The sequence below is a fragment of the Cornus florida genome, unplaced genomic scaffold (assembly GCF_030987335.1).
Source record: "Cornus florida cultivar Cherokee Brave unplaced genomic scaffold, ASM3098733v1 CherokeeBrave_3.0.0_Hap2_Chr01, whole genome shotgun sequence".
In the NCBI taxonomy this organism is placed as follows: domain Eukaryota; kingdom Viridiplantae; phylum Streptophyta; class Magnoliopsida; order Cornales; family Cornaceae; genus Cornus; species Cornus florida.
Window position 1 is genome coordinate 115224079 of NW_026775571.1, and position 21318 is coordinate 115245396.

Sequence of the window (21318 nt, forward strand, 5' to 3'; positions counted from 1 at the left end):
GTATTTTTGGAAGAATAAAAAGGTAAAATGGACATTATATTAATTGAGGGGTGTTTTTGCACAAATTAAAAAGAATAGGGGTGTTTTTTGCACACATTTTTAAATAGGAGGTAAAAGTGTCCTGAAATGTATACTTAAGGGGTGTTTCTTGCACTTATTCCATATATATATATATATATATATATATATATATATAGATGTTTATATATAGCTTAGTTGTCGTTATTTAATATATATATATATATATAGATGTTTATATATAGCTTAGTTGTCGTTATTTAATGAACAAATCATTTTCTAGAAGCCATCCGCTTTGATTTTTCCCCCCTTGCTGCTTGAGGGGGGGGTTTTTGTTTGTTCTGTTTGGTGGTTTCTCTCTGGTTCGTTTTCTTCTCAGCTGAGGGGAATGTATAGGCCTGAAGGTAATTGAGAGGAAATATCCGAGAAAATTCTATATATTTTATTAATTAATTGTTGAAACAGATCGAAAAGTGATATAGCCGTTGACTTAGCCAAAAATATTCCAGAAATTTCAATCTACTCGACTGCACAAATATCTCTCTTTATCTCTCCTCAAGATTGTGAAATTGTTGCTAAAATTAATCAAAAGATGGGTTTGTGTTTCTCTCTTAAGACAGCTTGGGTACCTCTTTATTTCTTATTCCATGCTGTACTCATTCTCACTATCTCCCCAGTTAACTCCAACACAGAAACTAGAGCTAGTTACATAATATTTTGGACTTCATCAAGACCAATGAAAATCGGAATTCCAATCAGGACCTTTTCTGACCGGTTTGTGAGGATAGAAACATCCATCAACAACCCAGATGAGAAGACATATACTGGTTTTAGCATCGATTTGTTTGTGGAGGTGGTGAAGACTTTGAGTTTTGATATTCTACCCTACGAGTTTGTCGAGTTCGATGGCAGCTACGATGATTTACTTACTTGTGTCGCCAACCAGGTAATAAACCCTTCTCCAACCTCCTCTTTATCTATTGTGTCAAGACAACAAATACAATCATCATCTCTCTTCGTTTATTCATCGTCAACTCAGACCAAATCTTTTTCACTTTCATATATGCATCTTGAATTTTTTTCTTTTTTTGTCATGAAATTCTTTTCAAACTAGTTTTAGCAGATAGAGGCTTAACTTTTTGTTGGCTTTGCTAGAATACCACTTTGTTGGAATTAAAGGGACTAGTTTATCTATATACCCAACTCAATAATTTTAGAGGAGAAGTGGACGGAGGAACACATGTAGCATTGTTTAGGGACATGGTTATATAGGCCTTTAAGACATACTCCTCCTGTAAGTAACTAATTTACATATAAATGCCTAATTACTCCCATTAACCCACCAGCATCTCATTACTCTTGATTTTGCATAACTTTCACAATCACTCTAATTTCCATATTAGCCAAATAACTATCAATAACATAATACATGCACACATGCATAATGTATACCAAATTCTTGAAAAAGACTGAATACTAAAATCAATTTTATTTTTCCAACACTTTTTTCCCTGATAAGTTATAAGAACACATTTGTATTATGCTTAAAACTGATTTTATATTATAATACGTTATTGTGACTTATATTATTCAATATTCTTTCATAAGAATTAATTATTAATTAGTCATAGTTTTTTTCAGCAACATAAATAAGTGTTACTTTTGAAAATTTCAGCAGAATTAATACAACATCTATTCAAAAGTTGATATGCAATCCAAATTTTTTGTTTAGAAATTTAAATATGCTTAAAATTTTATACTATAAATTAGGGCTACAACTCGGCAGGTTAGGCAAGATGAAGGTACAACAACTTGAGCCCAACCCGATATATGAAATATTCAACCATAACTCAACTCTAACCCTAACTCTTCAACCCAAGCTCAACCTATTTTTTATTTTTATTTTAAATTCGAATTTGTAATTCGAGTTAAAAAGTCTAGTTAATTCGGGCTTAAATTTCGGGTTAACAAGTGAGTTAATTCAGATTATTTAAATGGCCAACCTCCATACTGAAAATTTAATGTGATTCCAGATTAAATTATCACAAACACAAAAAGTTGTAAAAACTCTTTGCAAATTTTAATAAATTACAAGAAAAGTCTTAGAAAATTAAATTCTCCCAAGTGACATATAATAAATTAAGATTTAAACAAAGGAAGTTGAAAAGAAAAAAAGTCATCATAATTTGAATATTATATATAATGTATTTAAAGTAAAAATATATATATATAAATATAAATATATATATATATATATATATATATAATATTAGAATTTGGGTATTGGACTCAAGTTGAGTTTGGGTTGCTTGCCCAAGTTGCATCCCTACGGGTGGTACTTGCCCATTTATCCAAAGGTTTAAGTTATTGGGTAGTACTGCATACTCACCCATTTATACCCCTTTCATTTTCTATCTGGATCCGATGTGGGACAAATACCCATTGTAACACCTACTATAAATTTGAAACGACCCGAACTAGGGGTCCAAATCACTAACCGAGTCCTTACCCGAACCCGAGGACACACTAGGGGTAAAATGGTCATTTTACAAACAATCATTCTAGTCATTCCATGACATTAGAAGGGGTTCTACGGTCATCGATCATGAATTCCCAAAAGTACCCTTACTCGGTTCAAGGAAAATTTTGACACTGCTCCACTAAAACAACCATAACTCTCAGCATGAATAGAATTTGAAGATGAGGTTGGTCTCATTAGAAATCTAACTCAAAATCCTTGAAAATGGACTCAAGAATGACCTAATTTGGGTTCGGAACGAAAAAGTTATGACCGCCCGAAGTTAAGTGATCCAAGCTGTCAAACTGAGGAAGCCAAAAGGGTGCACTAGGGGACTTGAACCGGTTCAATGGGGCTGAACCAGTTCAAGTTGGGCAGTATGCCCAATCATGAACCAAAAGCACCTCTTGAACCGGTTCAATGGGGCTGAACTGGTTCCAGATGACCAGAACCTAAAATTTTACCCAGAAAAGGCCTAAAACTGTGAACTTGCACATGGGCAACCCATTTGGTCCCTTGGTGACTTTATTCAAAGTCCAAACCTATCCCAAATCTTTCATTTGATGATGAAATTAATACAACTAGGTAGTATTTCATTCAAATAAAGCTATACATGAATTCGTTACACCATTAAAATTAAAGAAGTCCGTCATACATCAAAATATGTCCTTAAGGCCTTACATAGATATTGAAATCATAATGAGACCACAAAATACAAGAGAATGGTCTTAAGACCATTTCTAACGATGAACTAGAAACCAAAATGTCATCTATGACAATTTACAACAAAAATGGTAATATACACATCAAGCACAAAAGAAGTCCAAGTCTCTTTCAACACGACTAAACTTGTGATGGATTGTCGTCCGCCACTTCCTTTCCGTATCCTGAAAAATATTATTAATAAAAGGGTGAGCACAATGGCTCAGTGGAAAGTGCCTACGACATACCTCTTGTGACTCCGTGAATCCAAACAAAGTATAGGAAAAATACAGAACGGGATCATGCCATTTTCGGGAAACATATAATTAATCACAATATCAACAACAATAATCCAAGTCATAATGAACCATGACATGCAATGTCGCTCCCCATTTTCAAAACATTTTCCATCATCATTCTTCCAAACCGTTAATGCAACCCATCCCATGACGGCACTAGAGGAGAATTAGCTAGCTGTCCCTGACCACAAGACAACTCCAGGGCTTCATTTGGGGCCCAGGTAACTCAACCACGCTAGGGCAATCTCCATAGTCCTCTCTAGGTCACATTAACGCCACGGACCCATAGACAACTCCTATGCAACCGGGTTTTCGCAAACCTTTCATAAAAAAAACCTTTTTCCCAAAATAATTTTCTTTCATTTTCAAATTACATTTCCCATTTTCTTGCCCAATATCATGCATGAATGTACCATGCTTATCATGCCATGCCAATAGACAATTTCATATCTCATAAGCCCAACATTAACAACACAACATGCTTTGTAGGAAAATTATTAGAAATATTTATCATACTTCCATTCTACGAAATATAGCAATTTAAACACAATAGGCATGAAATACCATCACTTAAGCATACTTTTTCTTTAACGACCAGAAAAGATACCAAAATAATAATAAAAATCTATAAAAATTTCGGCATGACCTCCGCAGAAAATGTCCCTCAATCAACCAACTGTAGGAACAACCAAGAAACCCCTAAACCGTACACCTCAATCTGCAAGTAAGGTCCAATCATTCACGGTCTCGCCACTGGAGATCAAAGTGTAAATGGCATCCAAATCTGAATCCTGTCTCTATGACTCAATCACCCGTCTAACAAGAGTGGGTTAAGCCATAAGACTAAACAAGAATGCTGACTCACAAGCAATACAATCCCATTTCAGCCAAATCTTCCAGCATCTTCCATTTCCAATTGGCTAAACTAGCCAAAGTCCCACGAGATTTCTGGCTTAAAGTATCAGCTACCACATTTGCCTTGCCAAGATGATATTGCAAATCAAAGTTGTAGTCTTCCAAAAACTCAACCCATCGCCTCTGTCTGTTGTTCAAGTCCTTTTGGGAGGAAAGGTACTTAAAACTCTTGTGATCCGAAAACACCTCGAATCTCTCACCATACAAATAGTGTCTCCAACATTTCAAGGCAAACACAACTGCCGCTAACTCCAAGTCATGAGTAGGGTAGTTAAGCTCGTGAGTCTTCAACTGTCGAGACCCATAAGCCACTACTCTACCATCTTACATCAGTACACAACCCAAACCGTCATGTGAGGCGTCACAATAGATCACATAACCCAAGCCACACTCGGGTATCACCAACACTGGAGTCGTAGTCAACCTTATTTTCAACTCTTGAAAGGATAACTCACATGCCTCATTCCATGCAAACTTGGTCCCTTTCCGGGTCAATCTGGTCATGGGAGCTGCCAAACAGGAAAAATCCTTCACAAATCTTTGATAATACCCCGCTAGGCCAAGGAAACTTCGGATCTCAAAGACATTCTTGGGTTGCTCCCAATTCAGAACTGCCTCTATCTTTGAAGGATCAACTGAAACCCCACCTTTCGAGACAACATGTCCCAAAAACTTTACCTCTTGTAGCCAAAACTCACACTTTTCATATTTGGCATACAAACGGTGCTCCCGTAGAATCTGCAACACTATACTCAAATGGACCTCGTGCTCCTCCCGAGTCCGTGAATACACAAGAATGTCATCCACAAAAAACACCACAAACTGATCCAAGTAATCATGGAAGACGCGGTTCATCAAGTCCATAAATGCCGTTGGCGCATTAGTTAAGCCGAAAAGGCATAAGAAGGAACTCATAATGTCCATACCGTGTACGGAAAGCAGTCTTTGGAATATCCTCCTCTCTAACCCGCAACTAATAATAACATGACCTCAAGTCAATCTTCGAAAAACAACTGGCACCCCTCAACTGATCAAATAAATCATCTATCCTTGGCAAAGGATACTTGTTCTTGATAGTGGCATGATTCAACTTCCAATAATCAGTGCACAACCTCAAAGAACCATCTTTCTTCTTAGCGAACAAGACCGGTGCACCCCACGGTGACACACTCGGTCGTATGAAGTCTTTCACTCTCAAATCGTCAAGTTACTTCTTTAATTCTTCTAATTCAATCGGTGTCATACGATACGGTGCCATAGAGATTGGCGCGGCACCAGGTATCAAATCAATAGCAAATTCCACCTCTCGATGTGGAGGCAACTCAGTCAAGTCCTCCGGAAACACATCCACAAAATCATGCACAACTGCTGGATAATCAACCCCATAAAACTCAACGTCATCAGCGGTGAAAAGGTTAGCCAAAAAGAATGTTTGCCGATCCCGACCCCTAACACCATAGAATGAATGAGTGAGAGGATCACACTGATCTCCCCCAAAACATAAACAATCCCCATCTAGGGTACACACTGAAACTCTACTCCTAAAACAATCAATGACAGCTCTGAAGGATAACAACCAGTCCATCCCAAAAATGACGACAAATCCTGTCATCTTGAGAATGATGAAATCGAACTCAAGAACACGTCCGACAATCATGATGGAATAACTCCTACAAACTCTACCAAGAGTGACTGAATCCCCAATAGGTGTGTCAACACAGAGCGGTCTGTCTAATTGACTGACCTCCAAACCCAATACTCGTGCAAATGATAAAGCAATGAATGAATAAGAAGCACCAGAATCAAACAATACACGTGCCCAAGAATGGGACACGAGAAACATACCCCTCACAACTGAAGGACTGGATGGTGACACGGCTAGAGTGAGTGAAAACACGCGACCCTGGGTCCTCAGCCCCTGAGAACTACCTGCCTGAAAGCCAGACTGCTGGGTGGGTGCACTAGAAGAAGCTCCCCTACCCGGTAGAGAACTCTGGGCTGACATGACTGGCTGAAACGGCTGAGGTGGTGGTGACGGTCGAAACCCTAACTGAACTGTGGCAGACTACATCTGCCTCTACTGGGAACCTTCACCTTTACCCAAACCACTACCCCGCTGTGGATAATCTTTCACCCTGTGGCCCTACTGGCCACACCCAAAACATCCACTAGACGCCACCTGAATCTGAGTACACTGGGACTTGTGATGCCCTGGCTACCCACACTTGAAACAAATCATCTGAGCTACCTGTGTCTGAGTGCATTGGGACTTGTAATGTCCCAGCTGTCTACATCTAAAACAAGTAACATTCGGTGTAGAAGACCCCATGGACACTGAAGCTGTGGGGGCGGATTTGACTGGCTGCTGTCCTCTGAACCCTGACTGCTCATGCTTCTGCTTCTTACTTGATTGACCCTCAGAGAAAGCACCCATACCCCTGTTGTTCTTGTAGGATTCTGTAATAGCCTTACTGTGCCTGCTTTCAGCCTCAACTACTAAGGCCTTTCGCAATGCATTTGCGTACTCTGTCAGTTCTGAGGCAGCTACAATTGGCCTGATGGTGAGATTAAGACCATCAACAAACTTCTCTATATTTCCTTCCTCATCATTAGCAATCTCCGGTGCAAACCTCAAAAGCGATGTAAACTTGTTCTTATACACTGTAACTGTCATGTTTCCTTACTTTAACCCATCCAACTCCTTCTTTAGTTCCCTCCGCTTAGGCGCCGAAAAGTACTTCTCATAGTACAATTTCTTAAAAGTACCATATGTCATTATATCCAGATTATGGGGGTGAGAAACGGTCTTCCACCATATCTCAGCATCACCAATAAATTTGTAAGTCGCCAATATGATCGCCAACTTATCCGTTGCCAAATTCATGGCATTAATATGCTTCTCCACCCTATCCATGAAACTATCCGCAACAAGCTGATCTGGGCCGCCCTCAAACAAAGTTGGCATCAATTTCACAAACTTTGCAATGTGGTAAAGAGTATCGTCTAACTTATTTTTCTTTGGAGGTGGTGGTGGTGGTGCCGGTGATGGCACAAACTGTGACGATGACGCACCTGTCGGTCAATATGCATCAAAAATAGCTGCCTGAACGGCTAACCTCAACTGTTCCCTATTCATTTGAAAAGTTGGATCAACGGTCCCCCTCGCTTGTCCCCCTCTTGGTGGGACCAAATCACGCAAAAAGATATCTTCCTCAACTTGCTCCTGATCCCTTTCCACGGGATTGGAGTTAGAACATTCCCCGGGATCCCTTCGTGGTGGCATGATGCTATAAGAAAAATAAAACGGATCAATAATGATGACACTAAAATACGCACGAGAACGGAATTCTCACACGAATGATTTGACAAGAATGGAAACACATAAACACCTTCCATACTCCCAGAATACCCAACTAATGATAAACATAATCATAATAATATACAACAACATTAACCATTTAACATGTAATGATATAAACATTTAAACAATTAAGCATACCTTCCAAATAGTTAAACACCTTAACACATAAACATATAAGTATGCAACCACGAAAGTAATTAAGCAACTAAACATATAACTCAACTCCCCATGCAATCCTAGGTAGGCCTCTACCCGTCATCCTAATGGTATTCGAACCATCGCTCTAATACCAAATTTGTAACGACCCGAAAAGATACCAAAATAATAATAAAAATGTATAAAAATTTTGGCATGACCTCCGCAGAAAATGTTCCTCAACAACCTGTAGAAATACAAAAAATAAATGCAATGGCCTTACTGGGCCTTAAATCTAACTTATCATGTCCCAACGCACAATTTAGATATTATATTACATTCCCAAAATGGCTACATACATACAGAAATCCCGTTCCTCCATCTCGTCCAAACAAGGGATACACTTTAGTTACATCAATTTACAGTCCAAAATGTAATAAGAATTTAAAAGTCCATAACTTATAACATTATACTAATTAAACTAAAGTGTCACAAGGTAGTTAATATTACATTTACAAAATACTAGAGTCTAATACAAAAGATAACAAAATAAAATTGGACTTCAAGCTCATCTAAACCTGTGGTGGACCGTCGTCCGCCACCTCTTTTCCATATCCTGAAATATGTTAAAAATAAAGGTGTGAGCATAAGCTCAGTAGGAAATGTCTAAGACACACTTCTTATGTCCCCGTGAATCCATACAATGAATAAATAAAAAGTGAACGGGATCATGCCATCGGAAAACACACATTCTCAACCACAATAACAAGTATATAACAAATATCAACCAATCACAAATTTACCACGATGTCATGAAGTGCAATGTTATGCAAATGTCACTCCCCATTTCCGAAACAATTCCGTTTCAACAACCAAACCGTTAGTGTAATCCGACCCAAGGCACTTCCAAGGCGTCACGAATGGAGGGTTGGCTAACTATCCACGACCACAAGGCACCTCCAAGGCATCGCATCCAACCTAGTTAGCTCAACCATACTCCCTTTTAGACTACACTAACAACACGGACCACTAGGCACCTCATAGGCGTCCGGTTTTCGCAAACTCCTTTTTAAAAAAAAAAATATTTTTTTCTCAAGAACAATTCATTTATTTTAAAACATTTTTCCCCCTATTTCTTCCCCAGTGGATGCATGAATGCTTCATACTTCATTTCATCAATTCCACTATAATGTTCCCACACACTTGTTCAAATAAATTAATAAATTACTAAAAGTACACAATTCATTTTCTCATCCCACATTTTGATAGTAATTTAAATATACAATTCACAAATTTATTTCCATAATTATACCATAAATTTTTTTTTCATAGCAATTGAAATCATGAAAACAAACCAACAGTAAGCATGCTTCTTTACAAGTTAAAACTTATCATACTATTAAGCCAATTAACACACAACACACATTTATCACCATCAACATAAATAACCCTAACAAACATAATCACAAAAAAAAATAAAATTAAGCATGCTTAGAATCAAATTAAAGGAAAAAATTCACAAGAAATTCAAGAACTAGTGGATTAGAGCACCCCTACCTCAAATTGATGAAAACCCCCAATTTGAGCCCAAGAATCTTAGAATTTCGAACTCCCTAGACTTGGCCAAACGGTGATTGGCTCCAATCAAATTGACGGCCTCGATGAGCTCTCCAACTTTGCTTCATAATGTTCTACCAAAATCCAAAAGATTCAAGCTAGATCAAAGCTTGAAATTGCAAAAAAAAAAAGAAACTGCCGAGACTGGACATAGAGAGAGAGAGAGAATAGCTAGGTCATAAAATGGCCTTATGGCCTTTTGTGGTGGTTAAAACATTGGTAAGGCCCATCACTTTATTTCTTTTTCTTTTATACTTATTTTTAATATCATATATATATATATATATATATATATATATATATATATTTATATTTATATAAAGCATAACATTACATTCTCCCCAACTTTAAAAGATTTTATCCCCGAAATCAAGCCATACCTGAGGAAGAAAAATAACTCTGAATACTTGGAGCGAACCTCCTGTTCGAGCTCCCAAGTAGCCTCCTCAACTCCGTGATGCCTCCAAAGAACTTTTACCAACGGTATCGTCCTTTTCCTCAACACCTTCTGCTGTGTGTCAAGGATCTGAACTGGTCCCTCCTCGTGGGAAACATCCTCATTAATGTCCACATCAACCTAACTCAAAATGTGAGACGGATCTGGCTCGTACTTCAGTAGTATCGACACATGAAAGACATTATGAACCCTGTCCATCTGTGGTGGCAATGCTAGTCTATAGGCAACCTCTCCTACACGGTCCAAGATCTCAAAAGGTTAAATAAATCATGGCGACAACTTGCCACTCTTCCTGAACCTTATTAACCCCTTCCTTGGAAACCCGAAGAAAAACATGGTCTCCCATCTCAAAGGATAGCGGTCGTCTCCGCCTATCTATATAACTCTTGTGTCGGCTCTGAGCTGTAAGCAATCTCTGTCCGATCAGTTTAATCTTCTCGGTAGTCTCGAGTACAATGTCGGGTCCTAAGGCGGCTGTCTCGCCCACCTCAGTCTAACAGACAAGAGACCTACAAAGTCTACCATACAACATCTCAAACGGAGCCATCTGAATACTCGTCTGATAACTGTTGTTGTAGGCAAACTCAATAAGTGGAAGGTGATCCTCCCAACTACCACCCAAGTCAAGTACACAGTCTCGAAGCATATCCTCCAAAATCTGGATGGTACGCTCTGACTAGCCGTCCGTCTGTGGATGGAATGTAGTACTAAGGTGCAACGCTGAGCCAAACGCTGCTTGAAGTCCTTCCCAGAACTTCGAGGTGAACTTAGCATCCCTATCCGACACAATAGCTACTGGAACTCCGTGCAATCTCACAATCTCTTTCACATAAAGTACACTGAGTGCCTCTGCGTCATCTGTTGCCTTAATAGGCAAGAAGTGAGCCGTCTTGGTCAATCTATCGATAATGACCCATACGGCTTCATTTCCCCTCCGTGACCTAGGAAGACCCGTCACAAAATCTATTGCAATCTCCTCCCATTTCCACTGCGCTACCGGCAATGGCTGCAATAAACCAGCTGGTCTCTGGTGCTCGGCCTTCAACTGCTGACAGGTAAGGCACTTAGCTACAAACTGTGCAACATCCTTCTTCATTCCTTTCTACCAATACTGACGTCTCAGATTGTGATACATTTTGATACCACCCGGATGAACTGCAAAGTGGGAAGTATGAAACTCACGTAAGATGTCCTCACGACAAACTATAGGAACAACCAAGAAACCCCTAAACCGTAGACCTCTATCTGCAAGTAAAGTCCAATCCTTCACGGTCTCACCACTGGAGATCAAAGTGTAAATGGCATCCAAATCTGAATCCTGTCTCTATGACTCAATCACCCGTCTAACAAGAGTGGGTTGAGCCACAAGACTAAACAAGAATGCTGACTCACAAGCAATACAATCCCATTTCAGCCAAATCTTCCAGCATCTTCCATTTCCAATTGGCTAAACTAGCCAAAGTCCCACGAGATTTCCGGCTTAAAGCATCAGCTACCACATTTGCCTTGCCAGGATGATATTGCAAATCAAAGTTGTAGTCTTCCAAAAACTCAACCCATCGCCTCTGTCTGTTGTTCAAGTCCTTTTGGAAGAAAAGGTACCTAAGACTCTTGTGATCCGAAAACACCTCGAATCTCTCACCATACAAATAGTGTCTCCAACATTTCAAGGCAAACACAACTGCCGCTAACTCTAAGTCATGAGTAGGGTAGTTAAGCTCGTGAGTCTTCAACTGTCGAGACCCATAAGCCACTACTCTACCATCTTAAATCAGTACACAACCCAAACCGTCACGTGAGGCGTCACAATAGATCACATAACCCAAGCCACGCTCGGGTATCACCAACACTGGAGTCGTAGTCAACCTTGTTTTCAACTCTTGAAAGGATAACTCACATGCCTCATTCCATGCAAACTTGATCCCTTTCCGGGTCAATCTGGTCATAGGAGCTGCCAAACGGGAAAAATCCTTCACAAATCTTCGATAATACCCCGTTAGGCCAAGGAAACTCCGGATCTCAAAGACATTCTTGGGTTGCTCCCAATTCAGAACTGCCTCTATCTTTGAAGGATCAACTGCAACCCCACCTTTCGAGACAACATGTCCCAAAAACTTTACCTCTTATAGCCAAAACTCACACTTTTCATATTTAGTGTACAAACTGTGCTCCCGTAGAATCTGCAACATTATACTCAAATGGACCTTGTGCTCCTCCCGAGTCCGTGAATACACAAGAATGTCATCCACAAAAAACACCACAAACTGATCCAAGTAATCGTGGAAGACGCTGTTCATTAAGTCCATAAATGTCGCTGGCGCATTAGTTAAGCCGAAGGGCATAAGAAGGAACTCATAATGTCCATACCGTGTACGGAAAGCAGTCTTTGGAATATCCTCCTCTCTAACCTGCAACTAATAATAACCTGACCTCAAGTCAATCTTCGAAAAACAACTGGCTCCCCTCAACTGATCAAATAAATCATCTATCCTTGGCAAATGATACTTGTTCTTGATAGTGGCATGATTCAACTTCCGGTAATCAATGCACAACCTCAAAGAATCATCTTTCTTCTTAGCGAACAAGACCGGTGCACCCCACGGTGACACACTCGGTCGTATGAAGTCTTTCACTCTCAAATCGTTAAGTTGCTTCTTTAATTCTTCTAATTCAATCGGTGTCATACAATACGGTGCCATAGAGATTAGCGCGGCACCAGGCATCGAATCAATTGCAAATTCCACCTCTCGGTGTGGAGGCAACTCAGTCAAGCCCTCCGGAAACACATCCACAAAATCATGCACAACTGCTGGATAATCAACCCCATAAAACTCAACGTTATCATCGGTGAAAAGGCTAGCCAAAAAGAACGTTTGCCGATCCTGACCCCTAATACCATAGAATGAATGAGTGAGAGGATCACACTGATCTCCCACCAAACATAAACAATCCCCATCTGGGGTACACATTGAAACTCTGCCCCTAAAGCAATCAATGACAGCTCTGAAGGATGACAACCAGTCCATCCCAAAAATGACGACAAATCCTGTTATCTTGAGAATGATGAAATCGAACTCAAGAACACGTCCGGCAACCGTGATGAAACAACTCCTACAAACTCTACCAAGAGTGACTGAATCCCCAAAAAGTGTGTCAACACAGAGCGGTCTGTCTAACTGACTGACCTCCAAACCCAAAGCCCGTGCAAATAATGAAGTAATGAATGAATAAAAAGCACCAGAATCAAACAATACACGTGTTCAAGAATGGGACACAAGAAACATACCCTTGACAACTGAAGGACTGGATGGTGACTCGGCTGGAGTGAGTGCAAACATGCGACCCTGGGTCCTCTACCCCTGAGAACTACCTGCCTGATAGCCAGACTGCTGGGTGGGTGCACTCGAAGAAGCTCCCCTACCCGGTAGAGAACTCTGGGCAGACATGACTGGCTGAGACGGCTGAGGTGGTGGTGGCAGTCGAAACCCAGACTGAACTGTGGCAGACTACATCTGCCTCTGCTGGGAACCTACACCTCTACCCAAACCACTACCCCGCTGTGGACAATCTTTCACCCTGTGGCCCTGCTGGCCACACCCAAAACATCCACTAGACGCCACCTGAATCTGAGTACACTGGGACTTGTGATACCCTGGCTACCCACACTTGAAACAAATCATTTGAGCTACCTGTGTCTGAGTGCATTGGGACTTATAATGTCCCAGCTGTCCGCATCTAAAATAAGTAACATTCGGTGTAGAAGACCCCATGGACACTGAAGCTGTGGGGGCAGATTTGACTGGCTGCTGTCCTCTGAACCCTAACTGCTCATGCTTCTGCTTCTTACTTGATTGACCCTCAGAGAAAGCACCCATACCCCTGTTGTTCTTGTAGGATTCCGTGATAGCGTTACTGTGCCTACTTTCAGCCTCAACTACTAAGGCCTTTCGTATTGCTTTTGCGTACTCTGTCGGTTCTGAGGCAGCTACAATTGGCCAGATGGTGAGATTAAGACCATCAACAAACTTCTCAATATTTCCTTCCTCATCATTAGCAATCCCCGGTGCAAACCTCAAAAGCGATGTCAAGTTGTTCTTATACACTGTAACTGTCATGTTTCCTTACTTCAACCCATCAAACTCCTTCTTTAGTTCCCTCCGCTTAGGTGCCGGAAAGTACTTCTCATAGTACAATTTCTTAAAAGTACCATATGTCATTGTATCCAGATTATGGGTGTGAGAAATGATCTTCCACCATATCTCAGCATCACCAATAAAATTGTAAGTCGCCAATATGATCATCAACTTGTCCGTTGCCAAATTCATAGCATTAATATGCTTCTCCACCCTATCCATGAAACTATCCGCAACAAGCGGATCTGGGCCGCCCTTAAACAAAGTTGGCATCAATTTCACAAACTTTGCAATGTGGTAAAAAGTATCGTCTAACTCATTTTTCTTTGGAGGTGGTGGTGGTGGTGCCGGTGGTGGCACAAACTGTGACGATGACGCACCTGTCAGTCAATATGCATCAAAAATAGCTGCCTGAACAGCTAACCTCAACTGCTCCCTATTCATCTGAAAAGTTGGATCAACGGTTCCCCTCGCTTGTCCCCCTTGTGGTGGGACCAAATCACTTAACAAGATATCTTCCTCAACTTGCTCCTGATCCCTTTCCACGGGATTGGAGCTAGAACTTTCCCCGGGATCCCTTTGTGGTGGCATGATGCTATAAGAAAAATAAAACGGATCAATAACGATGACACTAAAATACGCACGAGAACGGAATTCTCACACGAATGATTTGACAAGAATGGAAACACATAAACACCTTCTATACTCCCAAAATACCCAACTAATGATAAACATAATCATAATAATATACAACAACATTAACCACTTAACACGTAATGATATAAACATTTAAACAATTAAGCATACCTTTCAAATAATTAAACACCTTAACACATAAACATATAAGCATGCAATCACGAAAGTAGTTAAGCAAGTAAACAAATAACTCAACTCCCCATGCAATCCTAGGTAGGCCTCTACCCGTCGTCCTAATGGTATTCGAACCATCGCTCTAATACCAAATTTGTAACGACCCGAAAAGATACCAAAATAATAATAAAAATTTATAAAAATTTCGGCATGACCTCCGCAGAAAATGTCCCTCAACAACCTGTACAAATACAAAAAAATAAATGCAATAGCCTCACTGGGCCTTAAATCTAACTTATCATGTCCCAACGCACAATTCAGATATTATATTACATTCCCAAAATGGCTACATACATACAGAAGTCCCGTTCCTCCATCTCGTCCAAACAAGGGATACACTTTAGTTACATCAATTTACAGTCCAGAATGTAGTAAGAATTTAAAAGTCCATAATTTATAACATTATACTAATTAAACTAAAGTGTCACAAGGTAGTTAATATTACATTTACAAAATACTAGAGTCTAATACAAAAGATAACAAAATAGAATGGGTCTTCAAGCTCATCTAAACCTGTGGTGGACCGTCGTCCGCCACCTCTTTTCCATATCCTGAAAATTGTTAAAATAAGGGGGTGAGCATAAGCTCAGTAGGAAGTGTCTAAGACACACTTCTTATGTCCCCGTGAATCCATACAATGAATAGATAAAAAGTGAACGGGATCATGCCATCGGAAAACACACATTCTCAACCACAATAACAAGTATATAACAAATATCAACCAATCACAAATTTACCACGATGTCATGAAGTGCAATGTTATGCAAATGTCACTCCCCATTTTCGAAACAATTCAGTTTCAATAACCAAACCGTTAGTGTAATCCGACTCAAGTCACCTCCAAGGCGTCATAAATGGAGGGTTGGCTAACTATCCACGACCACAAGGCACCTCCAAGGCGTCGCATCCGGCCTAGTTAGCTCAACCGTACTTCCTTTTAGACTACACTAACAACACGGACCACCAGGCGCCTCCTAGGCGTCCGGTTTTCGCAAACTCCTTTTTTTAAAAAAATATTTTTTTCTCAACAACAATTCATTTATTTTAAAACATTTTTCCCCCTATTTCTTCCCCAATGGATGCATGAATGCTTCATACTTCATTTCATCAATTCCACTATAATGTTCCCACATACTTGTTCAAATAAATTAATAAATTACTAAAAGTACACAATTCATTTTCTCATCCCACATTTTGATAGTAATTTAAATATACAATTCCTAAATTGATTTCCATAATTATACCATAATTTTTTTTTCATAGCAATTGAAATCATGAAAACAAACCAACACTAAGCATGCTTCTTTACAAGTTAAAACTTATCATACTATTAAGCCAATTAACACACAACACACATTTATCACCATCAACATAAATAACCCTAACAAACATAATCACAAAAAAATAAAATTAAGCATGCTTAGAATCAAATTAAAGGGGAAAATTCACAAGTTATCCAAGAACTAGTGGATTAAAGCACCCCTACCTCAAATTGATGAAAACCCCCAATTTGAGCTCAAGAACCCTAGAATTTCGAACTCCCTAGACTTGGCCAAACAGTGATTGGCACCTATCAAACTGACGACCTCGATGAGCTATCCAACTTTGCTTCACAATATTCTACCAAAATCCAAAAGATTAAAGCTGGATCAAAGCTTGAAATTGCAAAAAAAAAAAAAAAAAAAAAAAAAAAAAAAAAAAAAAAAAAAAAAAGAAGAAGAAGAAGAAGAAGAAGAAGAAACTGCCGAGACTGGACGCAGAGAGAGAGAGAAAATAGATGGGTCATGAAATGGCCTTATGGCCTTTTGTGGTGGTTAAAACATTGGTGGGGCCCACCACTTTATTTCTTTTTCTTTTATACTTATTTTTAATATCCTAAATATATATATATATATATATAAAAAGCATAACATTACATTTTCATACCATTTCAACTAACATATAATCACACGCTTCTTGTACAACAAATAGGCCATTTTGCAAAGAATTAACACAAATCAAGCATGCTATATAACAATTAAATATGTATTTTTATGATACATCAATTAACACTTGACCACACACTTCATATATAACAATTAAGCTATTTTGTAAGAAACTTACACAAATTAAGCATACTAGGTTTAATTTATGGAGAGTAATTCACCAAAAATAAAAAGATTATGTATTAGAAACCCCTACCTCAAAAGATGCAAAAAGCTCCAAAAATTGCCCAAATTTTCGAAATCCCTAAGTTAGCCAAATGGTGATTTGGTTCTATCAAAGTGTAGATCTCAACGAGCTCTCCAATTTGCCTCAAACGGTACCTACGAATTCTCAAAATTGAGAGAGTAATTAAAGCTTGTATTTTGTGAAAATAGAAAAAGAAAAATGAGAAAGAAGAGGGAGAGAAAGATAGTGCCGGGGAGAGAGAAAAAGTGAAGCCAAAATGGCCTATTGGCCACTAAATTGGTAAAGTGGGGGTGGGTCCCACAAACATAAAAATATCCCACTACTTTTTTTTTTTCATTATTATGTAGGTCATATGTGTGTGTGTGTGTATATATATATTTATTTATTTCTTTACAACCACATAAATCAACTTACCACCATGAAATTATGTACAAAATAATAGTGCATGAAATGCAATGAACCCGTGACACAACTCTCGTATACAACAATCCTGATAGCAGGTCTCACCTGGGACCTTCCGGCTCGAAAAACAGAAAATACCGAAATGGCAACCATTGCATTTCCAAGAATCCTGAACTCAATGGAATTCCCCAACCAACTCTCAAACACACCAGACGCACCTCATGGTATCCGACACGCAAAACGAGAAAAGACAAAAATACTCTCGAAAAATCAGAAAATTCCAGTAATTGGAAAATGGCGAAAAACAAAAACATTACAATTGGACTTTTTGTCATTTTATAAACTTTAGTTGCTACATAATTAATCTAATTTTCAAAATTACAGAAGTTGTACTACTTCTAAAATTAATGATAACATTTAATTTATTGGCTTTTCATAGAATTTGTAGCATTTTTTTTAGTTAATGTCAATGTGAACCTTTTAATTGAGTTCAAATACATTTTGTTAATGATGGAAGACATTTGATGCTGCGGTGGGTGATATAACGATAACTGCTGACCGTTCAAGGGTTGTCGATTTTACTTTACCATATACCGAGCAAGGTCATCTATGGCTGATGGTTTCAATGAAGCCCCAACCTCCCAACTTATGCTTGTTTTTGAAGCCATTCACCATGCAATTGTGGTTTGCCATTTGGACCCATATGATGTGCACAATGTTCATGGTTTGGTTATTTGAGCATCGCTCCAATCCAGAATTCCATGGCCAACTCGGCAATGTTCTTTGGTTCACCTTCTCTTCACTTTTCTTTGCTCACAGTTAAGTATCCCTCGCATATGTTTTGCACCAAAGTATTTCATTCAAGATATATTGGTTGTAGGAAGGAAAATCATAGTTTTCATGGTATAAATCATAGAGGTCATCTCCTTGTAGCGTTGGTTGAGATGAATTGAAATGAATCACACACAGTAGCTAAGTTTTTTCTCTCTCATACAGACAATGAGTAAATTTTGCAGAGGAAAGGATTCAAAGCAACTATAGTCGAGTGGTGGTCGTGGTGTGGCTTATTGTGGAGGTGATCTTAATACAAAGCTACATTACCAGCCTCGCTTCAATGCTCACCGTCACAAGGCTTGATCCGAATGTTGACTCATCAGGACCCAGTAAATTTGATTTTAAGGAGTTGTACAACAGCAGGGAAGACATTGCCACTGAATCTCACTACCTCGACGCTTTCAAGAGTGGCAAAATCTCAGCCGCATTTCTTGAAGTCCCTTATGCAAAAGCTATTGACAGCCACTACTGCAATCAACTTGCGGTCACAGAACCAATACATGAATTCGGAGGGTTTGGCTTCGTGAGTGCTTGCTTCAACTCTTCTAATTCCTTGAAAATTGAAAGTCAATTTCTGTGGTAGTGAATTACCAGACATATATTATATATAGATATAGATATAAAAAGAATAGAAGTTTTGATGAGTAGGAAAACTCACCAACCAATTAGTAAAACAAACAGTGTCTTTGAATCCTTTTAGTTTCTTGAACACCATCTTTCTTCATCACTAATCCATAAGCACTAGCTAACCACATATTTATTATTAACTCCACTTAAAATCAAATACAAACTGTATGAATATTAGATTTTCCTCTTGCTCTAAGTGCAGGTATTCCAAAAAGGTTCTCCGATTGTTGACAATATCTCTACAGCCATTCTAAACCTAATGCAGGACGGCACACTCAAAAAATTGGAAGATGAGTACTTCACTCCCTCCTCGGATTGTTCTAACTTCCAAACAGCCAAAAACAACCGTGGCCTGAGCGTCCAGCACTTCCGGGGTCTATCCGTATTTTACCTAGCCATTTCCACCATTTGTATACTATTATTTGTTCAGAAACACCGCCGTGAAGTACTTCAAGAAGGCAACATCACGCCAATGCTTGGAAAAAATAACATTGCAGATTCAAGATATCCTGGCAGGGCTCCAATCTCAGGTCATGCGCCAAATTATCTTGAAATGCATTAATTAAACACAATAGTTAGTTATGTTGTTTATCTAGATATAAAAATAAGAAGAATGCAAAGAACATACTGTTTTTCTGTACATTATCTAATATGTTTGTAAGCACAAATTTCCTGTCTGAATTCGATCCTTCGCATCCGGAGGAGGGATTTATAATTAAACACAACAACTAGTTATGTTGTTTATCTAAATATAAAAATAAGAAGAATGGGAAGAACATACTGTTTTTTTCTGTACATTAGCTAATATGTTTGTAGGCACAAATTTCCTGTCTGAATTTAAGAACAATTATTCAATTTTATTATGAGATGTGGTGGAACCACATTCGTAGACTTCAGCTTGATAAAGAGATCTTGACTGTTTGATAGATCAAAGGGGTACTAAACCATCTCAAAACGTTAAGTGTCCACAATGTCATAATCCATTTATGAAATGTAATAATTATTGTTATTTTGTATCACAAATGAAAAAAATGTGGACTAGAATAGAATGTAAGTATGATAGACCTTCAAATGCCCTATTAGGAAGGGTTTCACTGCTTCTTTCCAAGATAGATTGATTCTCTTATCTCCAGTGAAAGAAAGTGATTTTGAATGCAATGGCTGCAATATTAAAAATTGTAGAAAAAATCAGTTTGAAAACACAGACATCTTCTAATAAGCCATGGGAGTTTCATTCCCTCACCTGTGTCATTGCCAAAATGTTATTGCAGGTTTGTAGTCTGGTAGTAGTATTCTGCTTCTGAGTTTTCTGCAGATTACATAGATTGCGAATCAGATATATGCTACTAGAATTGCTTGGCAAGACACGATTCAAGATCTCCAGAGTGAACTCACAATGCTAGCCTTTGCTTCATCGAATGGTGGTCCTAGCTAGCTCTTCGACACTCCTTAACCTGTCTCAATGACATAGCACAATTAGGATGGAGAGATCAGTTCCAACCATATTCCATGTCAAACAATATAACACAGACAGTCAATTTATCATCCCCACTTGTTGCTATTGCTATTTAAGTTGGTGAGAAACATATACATGAATTAGAAATAACAGAATAATGCTGAAAATATAATTTATTAGGATTACATGCAGTGACTGATTGTAGGACAGGTCAGGAAAGGGAACCCTATCAGATACTGACTGATTCTAGTAAACGAATCCAAACCCCATAGCAGGGGCAGGTAAGTCCATCACGTATAAAGGTGATAATAAACGTAAGAATTGATTCAATACTATCAAATACCTCACGACATGAAAAGAAAAAAAATATATAAAAATGAATAAACAAAGTGATGATTTCCAACATGTTCATAGACGAGCCTTCAATCATACAGAGACAAGAATTATGACAATTGATGATATCTTAATCTCGATCTTGGATATGAAATGGTAGATTGTAATATCTCCAGTGTCGCAGCTCTTCTTATTTTGAAAATGGCACTTCATCACAAATTAAAACCATTACAGATAATGAACTCTGGAACCTCCACTAAGAAAACTAGTGGTCGGAAAGTCAACGAACAAGGCCCTCTGGCAGGGTCACCTAGCAGCGAAGGACCGGAATTCAAACCACCTCAGATTTAGTCCTTCTTTTAACCATCAAAATTAAGTAGCCAAAAATTATATAAAGGGGGCAGGGTTCTCAATAATAGCTAGTACTGGGGCAGGTTTGCAGCTGGATGCCATGGAAAAGCACTAAACC

General features: G+C 38.9%; 1 protein-coding gene and 1 long non-coding RNA gene across 2 annotated transcripts; one reads left to right on the plus strand and one right to left on the minus strand.

Annotated features, from left to right (window-relative positions):
* The first annotated feature begins 530 nt into the window (after window positions 1-530).
* On the plus strand, window positions 531-19956 carry LOC132268321 (glutamate receptor 2.8-like). The gene is made up of 4 exons (XM_059769197.1): window positions 531-964; window positions 18117-18417; window positions 18616-18956; window positions 19263-19956. Exons 1-4 carry the CDS (start codon window positions 611-613, stop codon window positions 19620-19622), a joined length of 1356 nt encoding a protein of 451 aa, XP_059625180.1. The 5' UTR covers window positions 531-610; the 3' UTR covers window positions 19623-19956.
* A 77-nt stretch (window positions 19957-20033) lies between these two features.
* On the minus strand, window positions 20034-20476 carry LOC132268413 (uncharacterized). Its single transcript, XR_009469297.1, has 3 exons — window positions 20456-20476; window positions 20304-20369; window positions 20034-20221 (listed from the first exon to the last, which is right to left on the minus strand). It is a non-coding gene; the product is annotated as an uncharacterized LOC132268413 (long non-coding RNA).
* Between the last annotated feature and the right edge of the window lie 842 nt (window positions 20477-21318).

What these genes read in the sequence shown, in the direction of transcription:
- LOC132268321 (XM_059769197.1), top strand. Translation starts at nt 611, where the DNA reads ATGGGTTTGTGTTTCTCTCTTAAGACAGCTTGGGTACCTCTTTATTTC. An exon ending in TTCACTTTTCTTTGCTCACA is followed by an intron (nt 18,418 to 18,615) that starts GTTAAGTATCCC and finishes TAAATTTTGCAG; the next exon opens with AGGAAAGGATTCAAAGCAAC. An exon ending in AATTCGGAGGGTTTGGCTTC is followed by an intron (nt 18,957 to 19,262) that starts GTGAGTGCTTGC and finishes CTCTAAGTGCAG; the next exon opens with GTATTCCAAAAAGGTTCTCC.